This window comes from Leptopilina heterotoma, unplaced genomic scaffold (assembly GCF_015476425.1).
Source record: "Leptopilina heterotoma isolate Lh14 unplaced genomic scaffold, ASM1547642v1 Lhet_1, whole genome shotgun sequence".
Taxonomy (NCBI): Eukaryota; Metazoa; Arthropoda; class Insecta; order Hymenoptera; family Figitidae; genus Leptopilina; species Leptopilina heterotoma.
The window spans coordinates 87,653-98,684 of record NW_025110812.1 but is presented as its reverse complement, the minus strand read 5'-3'; the positions used below and the strand labels follow the sequence as shown (position 1 = coordinate 98,684).

Sequence of the window (11,032 nt, the reverse complement as noted above, 5' to 3'; positions counted from 1 at the left end):
CAATGGCTCAAAATCTCCGAATGAAAGCGTTTATGTACATGTAGCGATGCCTTTTGGGTAAAAGTTTTACCGCAAATTTCACAAACATTAGGACGTTCACCGGTGTGCGTGAGTCGATGTTCATCACGACATAGACGCGATGCAAAGGGACGTCCACATATTTCACACTCATGCGTCTTTAGACCCTCGTGTACATCACGCATATGTCTCTTTAATGCCGAAATTGATGAGAATTGTTTATCACACTTTCTACAGATATCAGTTGATGTTAATTTTTCGTCATTTCTCTTCAATTTGGTATTCGCTTTTTTTCTTCTTCTTCTTTCCTCTTTCACTGGTTCATTGGACCTGGAAATTGGAAATTCTTTGTAGAATCAAAATTGAAACAAAAGATCACAGTTTTGGGGGTTGGCATTTTTCACCCTAGTTTTCAATAGATAGATTCTGATGATTCAATTTCTGATGCTTGACGAGATAGCGCTTCTGTCTAAATGATTGATGACATTCGGTGCATTGCCATGGTTTATCATCAAAGTGGACCAAACGATGTCTCTTCAATTCGAATTTAATGCGAAAATGTCGTTGGCATATATCACATGCGTAGGGTTTCTCGCCAGTGTGTTTGGTGATGTGAACTTGTAATGGTGTCTTTGTCCTAAAACCCTGACCGCAATGGGAGCATTTAAAGGGAAATTGATCCGAATGCGTGCGATTGTGAACAAAGAGTGAGGCTTTTTGCTTGAATGCTTTACCGCAAATATTACAGACATAGGGTCGTTCACCGGTATGTATTCGTCGATGATCGTCAACATTTCGTTTTGTTGTGAACATTGTACCACAGATATCGCAGGGGAATTTCTTGATGCGCGCATGTGTTTCGCGTAAATGACGCGCAAGACCTTGATTAACGCGAAATTGTTTACCGCACAAATGGCAGGTGAATGGTCGTTCGCCGGTGTGTATCCGCTGATGCCATGAGAACGTATAGGGTGAATAGAGATTTTTTCCGCACTCGTGACAATGATAGTAGACCTTACCGTTGACTTCCATTTTAGCTTTGTCGACCGCATGTTTATCTAAACAACTCTTGTGCGATGGTATTAATTCCGGATGTTTTTCCCTGGTGTGCATATCGAGGAATTTCTTCTTCTTCGTTTCAAAATCGCAATGCATGCAGGGATAGGATTTTTGGCGTATTCTCCGTTGACGGGATGATACTTTCTCCTGTTGCGGTGGATAACAAATGGTTAGATGATTGATCAGTTGTGATTTCTCCACGAATGATTCCCGACAATGTTCACAGAAGTATTCTTCCATTGTAATCCCAGACGATTTCGATGAATGCTTTCGGTAAGTGGACAAACTGCATCTACAAAAAAATACGTTGATATCGTTACTGGAATTCTTCCATTTTTTTTTTTTTCTTTAGTAATATAAAAACTATTTTTCAGTGTTTGCTTCCTCAATTCTAAAAAATTAGTTTCTAATCTAGAAATTTGGTGAAAAATAATAATTAGCAATTCTTCGAGAGTTCAATGTGTCGGTTCTTGAGATGATTGTTGAGATAGCGTTTTTGACGAAACGCGAGGCCACATTTATTGCAAGCGAATGGCTTATCGTCGGAGTGTATCAAACGATGTCTCATAAGTTCTGATTTGACGCGAAATCGTTTTGAGCAAATATCGCAGGCGAAATTCTTCTCGCCCGTATGTGTTGTGATGTGTGCTAACATTTCCTGACGGCGGCGAAATTTTTTTTGACAATACGAACAAGGATGGGGAAATTCGTCTGTATGTAATTTACTGTGAATGTAGAGTGATGCCTTTGATTTGAATGTTTTACCGCAACAATCGCAAACGTAGGGTCGTTCGCCGGTGTGTGTTCGACGATGATCGTCGCGCGTTGCTTTTGAGGCGAAACTATTTTCGCAAAGATCGCAGGGGAATTTTTTTAATTTCGCATGAACATCCTTGATGTGACGGGACAATCCACCGGAGTCACGAAATTGTTTACCGCACACGTGACACGTGAATGGACGTTCATCGCGATGAATTCGCGAATGACGAACAAATGAGTCCTTTAATTTAAAACCACGTCCACATTCGGCACAGAGATATGGCACTTGGGATTGATGTGTTTTAGCGTGTTCATTTAATTCCGCGGCGGAATTAAATTCAAGGGTACATGTTTTACATTTCCAATTGAGTTCATCGCTGTCGGTGTCATTACTGCTCGTGGGCAATTCGCCGATAAATTCATAATCCTGTTGTTCGTTTTTTGGTTCGTCAACGATGTCAATTGTTGATTGTTGTTCGAACAATTGATTGTTGATTGGCATTGGTAATGATAGTGAGGAGTTTATCCAGATATTCATGGGTTCTGATGTTTCGGTGGGAATTTTTTCTTGTACTTGACATCGATTTGTTGTTGTTGTTGTTGTCTGTCTTCGTTTTGAGGGTGACCAAAAAATTGTCTGCGTATCAAGGAATACGTTAAATGGTGTCTGGACTCTACTGGACCTGGAAAATAGTCGTAAATACTTTGACTCCGGAAACTCCGGTCTGAAAAGGAAAATTCGCGAATCTCCTACTTTTTCTTTCTTTCTTTTTTTTGTTTCTTGCATTTGAAGAATTTTTAGTTTTTTGTTTTACTTTTTGCTAAATCCGAGTGCGAGATAAAAATTCTTTTTGGACAACTGTGACCTTTTGTTTTTGTTGTGATAAAAAATTGTGTGTAGAAAAAAGAAGAGAGAAATTTACCTTTCAGTTTTTAGAGTTTCATTGTTCTCGGCCTGCTGAGTTGATTGTTCCTCTTCCGTCTGAAGAGAAAAGGAAAAATGTTGAATTAAAAAAATTAGATTTATGAATTTGGAAAATTTAGAATAACAAATTTACCGATTCTTTCTGGTGGAATTCTGTATTTTCTTCAGGTTTCGCTGGTTCCTCATAAACCGACGACTGTAACAAATGATTTTCGTAAATTTTTTTTCAAAGTTAGTTGATATCTTATACTTTTTTTTGTAAAAAAAGGGTACGAACCCTTCTTTGTTCTGCTTGTTCCTGAAGACGTAGAAGGCGACTTTGTGCCGAAAGAACCCCATCAGAAAGTTCATCCCAAGCGAGCAACGTTGCAGCACATTGATAACACAATTGTAGAGGTAAAATATCCGTTTCACAGACCTAACAATAATTATATTTTAATTTATCAAAAACATTCAATTACAATATTTCTAGATAACCATAAACCCTCAAATTCAAAATGGCGGATCCAATATGGACGAATTTAAAAAAATTGGCCGTAATTGCCTTAAAAATCGTTACTCAGGGGTTTCTGACATCGTTAAACACAAATCTGACATCAGATTTAAAAAATTCAAAATGTCGAAATCATATTTTAAAAAAATGGGTGTTAACATCTATTTTTTTAAAATATAATTTCGACATTTTTATAAAAATTGGTCAATATAATAAATTATAAAGAGTGAAATACTTTTATCGGTAGATGCTTCTGTATTTTACTGGAAAAATTATGTTCGAGGCCATCTTCCTTGAATATTGGTATAAGATGATCATTAACAGTGCCACATGTCCGGCACATTTGTGCTAATTTATCATTTTGATAATCATCCCTGTCGATTATTTGCAATTCTCCCGATTCCTCTGTTACTAAAAAATATTCTTCCTCAATGTCATTGTTCTTGTTATTCTTTTCCACCATCTCGTTCATGGAATTCACTAAAAGTGAATTATTAACTCCGCAAGAGGTTAGGACTCCCGAATTTTGCGAATTCATCGTATTTTTCTGTAAAAAATTAAAAACAAAATAAAACACATAAAATGATCGAAAAGGCAAAAATCAAATAGTTTCTCTTATTTTCAGTCGAAAAATTGAAAAAATTAACTTTTTAGGTTATGTTAGAAATAAAATTGAATAACACAATTTTTACTGTAAACTTACCATTATTATTACAAATATAAAAATTTTTGCAATAAACAATTTTTTTAATTTCAAATATTAATATTTCATAAATGAATTTCGTTTTTAAAAAGTGTCATATCAGTCATAGGAGAGCATGTATTTCACATAATAGTTTGTCTCTTTTGCACTCATAGACAATTAGACAGCGACTATTGTTATAATTTCTTTGTTCTCTAACAATGCAAAAACAGTTTTCAACAATAATTCTCTAAGTGAAAAAATTTCAAAAATAGTATTAAATTTAATTGAAATAAATAATATAGGTACTCACGGTACTCACATTTAAAACTATGCGTTCTTTGTAAGAAATAAAAAAAGAAATTCACGACAATTTTTCAAAAACATTTAAAATTTTTACAATTATTTTCAAAACTAAGTGAATTAAATGAATAAAAACTACACTAAATTCACATTTTTGTTGCGTATTTTTGTTACAAAAACTATTTCTTTCGTAATACAAAATTTATGGCAGTAATTTTAGGCGTCTTCACTATTTTAATGGCTGACAATAGTAGTCGATGTGGCCTGATTATCTTATAATTCGACTTTCGCCTATATCGATACAATTTAAAAAAATTGTTAAAACCCTTCGTCATTTTTTGTACTCAAAAAATTAAATTCACCCTAAATAATAGAAAGAATTTTTTAACTCACTTATTGAAAATTTTAATAATCTCTATTATTATTACTATTATTTATTGTAATTTTAGAAATTTTAAAATATATCGACACAGGAATCGAGAAAAATTGAAATCGATTCGATATATAGACATCGATAGATATCGAATATGAACATAACCTATATTTTTCCGACACAAAAAAATAACAAAAATTTCTTAAAAAATAACCACGATATAAAGGAATAATAATAAATACTAAAAAATGTTAAATAGTATGAAAAATGTTTTGAACTGTTTTCGAGCAAATGAAAATAGTTTACTTGAATGTTCAAAAATTATTGCTCTTCAACAGAAGCGGGTAAACAAATTAAAATCTACTTATAATTTTTAAACATAACCCATAAGTATCAATAAATATTTGTTTTTTGTGAAATAAAAATTGAAGTATATCAATATTAAAATATTTATAAAATAATAAAGTACTATTATAAACGGACTAGCGTAAAATTTATTTAAAAATTTTATATTATATTATATTATTGCTTCCTCATAAGAAAGTATTGTAATACCAAAATTTTTCAAATTCGATTTTTTGACATATATCTTTATGTTAAGTCTTTGACCTCAGGAATTAAAAAATCACATTTTTAAAAAATGTCTTTCTGTATGTGTGTAAACATTATATTTTCATAATTAAAGTCTTATAAATAACTTGTAGAACTTTAAAAATCGCTTTGATTCACCTATTTATTTTTACCTAATTCGATCAAAAATACGAAATTATTGTTATTTTAAAAACCAAAAATTTTGGAAAATATCATATTCAATATTTATAGTAAAAATAATCTCACAAAGGCAGAAGAGTTTATTGTAATAAAAATGTATGTAATAAAAAAAAATAAAGTAAATTAATCGAAAAAATCTACATGAGGAAGCAAAGTGTTCATGAAATAAACAAAATAAAATCATCTTTTAACTTGGCAGCGGTTTTATATTATATTAAAACAAACGTCGTCTTCTGTGTTATTATTACAATCATTCGGACTTTAAAAGACTATTATAATATTATATTATTTTATAAGGTATATTAATGCAAAAATTTTTTCCCCAGACTAGTTATGTCATGAAACGGAAGTATCCTGTGGGACTTCATAAGAAAACGGGTCCACGTTATGGCGAAAAATTAAAACATCGACACTTTATTTACGAAGTAATTGAATCACCATATGACAAAGAATTGAAACCTTTAGAAGTTATATTAACCGATTATGTTGAAGGTATTGGAAATAAGGGCGAGAAATTGACATTGAAACATTCGATAGCTTATAAACTTATTTTGCCGGGTCTTGCGGTTTATGCATCACCGGAGAATATCGAGAAATATAAGGATATTGACAATGAGTCAAAACTTGCTTTCAGTTCACCTTACGTACCAAGAACAATGAATATTCTAATGTCACGTTTGGTAATGGTGCCAATGAATATTAATAATCCATGGAAACTCGAAAGATGGCATGTGCATTCAGCATTGCGAAGTCATGGAATTATATGTCCGGCTGAGGCTATAAAAATGCCCGATCATGAAATATCGGGACCAAATATTGAATTAATGGAGAATAAAGAATTTTATATTGAAGTAACAATTAATAATAAAGAAAAACAATTAGTACGCTGTCGTATTCATCATGTACATAAAACTCCAACACTCTGCTCACGTCTTCCTGCGGATTTTTACAAGTATCCAGCGGAACCAATTTTTCCCGAAGACAAACCAATTTTGGATTCAATGCCTCGACACAGACTTTGTAAACATACCGAACCTTTAGTTGAAATGGAATATTAAATTTATTTTTTTAAAAATCGTTATTTGTATCTTATTTTATTAATAATAATAAATAATAAATATTGAAAGTAATACAATATCATTGCTCTCGAGAATCATTGGAAACATTAAATTAGATAAATCGCTTTCTTAAAAATAATCTTTCTTTATTTTAACAAAAATATTTCTTTTAGTCAATAGAAATTTTAAAATTCAAGAAATGTGTATATTAAACTAAATTTTTCATCCCTAATGAATTTATTTCATTGAAGTAATTAAAATTTTAGAACGAAAAAGAATTTTTTCCCTATAGAAGTGGGTCACACAATTTGTTTTAAATGAAATCAAGAAACCATGCCAACGATTTAGAATCAAATCAATACTCCTACAACTTCAGCTCCTGTCATTTCATAGGTTTCATATACAATTAACCCAATTTTTTTTATTTTTGTAAATAAGTTTTCCCTTGTTTTCTTCTCATAACATTTCGACTAATTCCCTTTGTTTTGAGGCAAAAATGGGGGAGAGAAAATTTATCTGGAACGAAGTTATCGAAGGAATTTCCCTTGCAGGGTATGTTAATTATTGTTTACTTTTTCAACAGAGTAAGAAAATAATGTTTTCTTTTTCAATTTGAAAAAAAACAGAATTTCGAAATTGGAAGAAGATCAAATTAAAAATAGAGGGGGATCGAAATTAAATCAAAAGGATGTCGCTATTTTTTGTCCACATTCGTATTTGGTTTTCAATTTTCAAGAAGCTTTGAGCACAAATCAAGAGGTTTGCTTTAATAATATAGAATATTAATATAAAATTTTAATATATAAATTAATATAGAATATTAATAATAGTTTTTTAACTTTCTTAGACCGAATTTGTATTTCCTATCAGATTTTATAAACTTTTTAAACCTCGTTAACTAAATTTAATCCCCAATAATAAACTTTTCATTAGAATATATTTTTAAATTTTAATTCTACTTTGTTGTTTGTCCAATTTTTTAAAATAACGCGTTAGAAAAATAAAAATTTTGATTTCTTTCTATAAATAATGGAAAGTGAGTTTTAACCTATTTAATCATTAAATGAATAAAAATTTTCTGATTTTAATTCCTATTGAAAGTTTTAAATAGATAATTTTTTGTAAAATTGGTAAATCAAGAATAGATGTACTGATTCTTTCTGCCTAGCAAATGCAGGGTGTCTACAATTTTTTATCCAAAAAAATTCCCGGCTTTGTCCTAATTTTTCCCGGTTTTTTCTCATCAAATTTAAATTTATTTGATTTCGAACATAAACAAATCTACAATTGGCTTCAAAAAATTTTAGTAAAGTTTTTATGAATATATTTATGTAAATAATTGAATTCTTGAGAAGAATTTTTTTAGTTTTCAGAAATAATTGAATTCTTTCGACGAATTTTAATAAAAATTTTTAAGAATAATTACATCTTTCGAGGAATCCGATTAAAATTGTATTAAAAATAATTGAAATTCTGTGTTGAGTTCTACTATTTATGAAAATAATTGAATATATTGCGAAGAAATTTTTAAAAATAAAATTATTATTACGGTGACTATCTTCCCTTTATTCTTTTGGAAAAAATTTAAATAAAATTCTTTAAAAGAAATTAATTATTAATTATTTTTAATAGAATGTAAAGAAATTTTAATTATTTGCTTATAAAAATTTAATTATCCCGGTAAAATTAAATTTCTGGCTATTTTCCGGATTTCCCGGTTGGTAGACACCCTGAAATGTATTTTTAATTTTACTATTGAAATCTCCCTCAATGAGAACATTCTTTTCGCCTTGTAAATATTGGCAATTTTACTATTGAAATCTCTCGCAATGAGAACATTCCCACTGGAAGTTCTGTAGAACTTAAAGTTCTTCAAGGCAATTTTTTTGGTAAATTGTTAAATCAAGAATAGATACTGATTCTTCCTGCCTTGTAAATATTGTCAATTTTACTATTGAAATCTCTCGCAATGAGAACATTCCCATCGGAAGTTCTGACAGCTTTCTTCAAGTTAATTTTTTGTTAAATGAAGAATAGATACTGATTCTTTCCGCCAAATAAATATTGTCAATTTTCCTTTTTGGGATTCGACAATACTCCACGTTCCTGAAACAAAAATTACAACATATAATAAAAAATATGTTCTTTTAAATTTAACAAATTTAACAAACAACTATATGAACTAATAGATTTTTACAGATAAAATTCCGTAAGCATTTTATGAGAAAAAGCGAATCAAAGGAGCACGATATCGTTTATCTTCAAGATGTAAAAAATTTGGTTTTATATCTAGCAACAAATCGAATAAGTGTACAATTCATCGACTTCTTTCACTTACCAATAGCCGATCGTTTTTTGCGTGCACTCATAATTTATTTTCAATACTATTTCGAGATATGGGAGGAAATGCTAAATAGACGAAATGCAACTCAGAAGAAAATTATCAATCCCCTAGCACACGGTGATTCATTGAAACGAGAAAATAATTTAAACTCCCTAAGAATAATTTTAGCCGGTGAATATTCAAATTTATTAATTGGTTGCAAATATGGTGGGCATTATCATCATATGATGACCGGTGGTAAAAATAAGCCACTCGTCCAATCACAACACGAGAAGGATTTGAGGATATTTGAAACTCTGCTGGCAGTTTCTCATCAAGTTGTTTGGATCACTCTGCAGCGGAAATTTTACAATTTAATTGGTATTATGCAATTTGTTTTTTGAAATCTTTTGTTTTACAAAGTATAATAATCTTTCCAAAACTTTCGTTTCGTCTATTTTTCAGTAGAATAAATGAAATTTATTTCTTTTAGAAATTGAATTGCATAGAATGTTTAGAACCGATTCTTACAATACAGCAGAGAGGAGAAATTCTGAATTGATGAAAAATATTAAAGAAAGTGAACGTATTGAATTGCATGGACCAAAAATGCGGTCGAGAAGAAAACTTTTGAGAAATTCGTCGTTGCCATATCAGTTATTAAATTCAGATTGCGATTACCGTCTTTTGGCTCTAGGTAATAATTATTCATAAACTTTGCTATCGATATCTACCTGATCATTAATTTATTTAAATTCAGATTCCTTGACATCGAAAGATCCGCAAATTATTTTTTTTCAAAATGCTCTACACCTCGAAGAAGAAAAATTTGCTGAACTTGGAATAAAAGTCGGAATTTTGGGAATGCCACGTTCAAATTTCGATCATTTACTACTGCCAATTTCGGAGTCACCGAAAAAGGACGAAGACTCACAAAATCAATTATTCCTATGGAAAATTAATCTTGAGGTAAAATAATGTTTTCAATTCGTTTTGAAAGAAGTGATTATAGGTCAAAAATTAATTTAAAAAAAAATAAAGTTAAAAATTTAAAGTCAGAGAAATTTAAAATATGACCTTTATACTTGCAGAAATCTTTCGAGGAAATTCCAAATGCTCGATCGAATCTCGAGTTGGATTTAACACAGGAAAAATCGAAATTCCCTTCTAGTAAAAGATACAAAAAGTCTTGTAGAGACGAAAGAAGAAAGTGGATTGATCGGGCAATTAATCTTGCCGCTAGAAGACAAAAGGACACAATATCGACGACAACGACAACATGGGAACATAATTGAAATTATGGATAAATAAATTTTTCCTAGAAATTTTGAAGAAATATAATTTTTAATAAGTCCTTGAAGCATCATAGAAAAAGATAACACTTTAAAATCTCTCGCAAATACTTGGGAGATTTTTAAAACTAGCGAATAAAAAAAATTAGGAAATATAAATGAGTATTAACAATTGTGACATGCTCCGAAGAAAGGTATCTGAAAAAAGAAAAAATTAAAGTAAATATAACACAATCATAACCTTAAAATTATTTGTTTCTATCTTTTCTTTAGAGTTCGCCACAATTATGTCTAGTTAAATATTCAGCAGTCAGAATTTTATATGAAACTTTTCCTTTATCGAAATTTTTATTTTTTCGAATTATGTATCAAAATTCATATATAAACAGATCTTTTGATTGAAATAAAATAAAAAATAAAATTGATATTAACAATTATTATTATTATCAATTTTCAGTAATTATACCTCAAAATATATATTCTACGAATCTACGAACGATAAGTCACCTATGCTATGTTTAACTGCCACAGTGCCACCTTCGGAATCTTTAGTTACGAAGCTCATGAAACTTAAAGTTGTTCTTTAAATGTCCGCTGTTATTTAATGTCTGACGTAAAAGTTGAATGAAAATTATATGAGAGTTCAAGTAATTTTAAACTTTTCTGCAATATTCGCAGTCAACTTTCGCGTCAAAAATTGAAAAACAGTCGGAATTTAAAGTTTTAGTTCACTTAAATTAACTGTTTATGAACAAAGAGCTACACTGTAAAAAAATCTGCTGTAAATTTACTATGTCCGACGTTGGAAAGTTTGGTCACTATGTCCGACGTGGTATTTTTACACGCCGACTGTAATCTACATAACCTGCAAATATTTTTTGAAATAATATTTTCAGTCGTAACTTTTTGTATTTATGAAATATAGCCCAAAACTTTTTGTTATATTATTATTTACTTATAAATTAGCATATACTTT

The 11,032-nt window shown here is 30.2% G+C and overlaps 3 protein-coding genes across 7 annotated transcripts; 2 read left to right on the top strand and 1 right to left on the bottom strand.

The window, feature by feature from the left end:
* Positions 1-272: 272 nt before the first annotated feature.
* LOC122511499 (zinc finger protein OZF-like) lies at positions 273-4,501 on the bottom strand. 4 transcript variants are annotated; one of them, XM_043627056.1, is made up of 6 exons: positions 3,958-4,148; positions 3,490-3,801; positions 3,039-3,179; positions 2,895-2,957; positions 2,760-2,818; positions 273-1,369 (listed from the first exon to the last, which is right to left on the bottom strand). In XM_043627056.1, exons 1-6 carry the CDS (start codon positions 3,958-3,960, stop codon positions 424-426), a joined length of 1,524 nt encoding a protein of 507 aa, XP_043482991.1. In that variant the 5' UTR covers positions 3,961-4,148; the 3' UTR covers positions 273-423. The 4 variants fall into 4 exon arrangements, with proteins under 4 accessions (XP_043482991.1, XP_043482910.1, XP_043482837.1 ...); XM_043626975.1 differs by lacking the exon at positions 3,958-4,148 and adding an exon at positions 4,250-4,501 and having other exon boundaries at positions 1,329-2,519; XM_043626902.1 differs by lacking the exon at positions 3,958-4,148 and adding an exon at positions 4,259-4,501 and having other exon boundaries at positions 1,329-2,519.
* A 264-nt stretch (positions 4,502-4,765) lies between these two features.
* Positions 4,766-6,523, top strand: LOC122512780 (39S ribosomal protein L9, mitochondrial). The gene is made up of 2 exons (XM_043628844.1): positions 4,766-4,956; positions 5,710-6,523. The coding sequence occupies exons 1-2, from the start codon at positions 4,861-4,863 to the stop codon at positions 6,439-6,441; spliced, it is 828 nt and encodes a 275-aa protein (XP_043484779.1). The 5' UTR covers positions 4,766-4,860; the 3' UTR covers positions 6,442-6,523.
* A 4-nt stretch (positions 6,524-6,527) lies between these two features.
* On the top strand, positions 6,528-10,337 carry LOC122512766. Of its 2 annotated transcripts, XM_043628825.1 has the most exons (6): positions 6,528-6,993; positions 7,068-7,200; positions 8,641-9,145; positions 9,258-9,461; positions 9,525-9,733; positions 9,856-10,337. In XM_043628825.1, exons 1-6 carry the CDS (start codon positions 6,938-6,940, stop codon positions 10,057-10,059), a joined length of 1,311 nt encoding a protein of 436 aa, XP_043484760.1. In that variant the 5' UTR covers positions 6,528-6,937; the 3' UTR covers positions 10,060-10,337. The 2 variants fall into 2 exon arrangements, with proteins under 2 accessions (XP_043484760.1, XP_043484768.1); XM_043628833.1 differs by having other exon boundaries at positions 6,528-7,200; positions 8,631-9,145.
* The last annotated feature ends 695 nt before the right edge of the window (positions 10,338-11,032 follow it).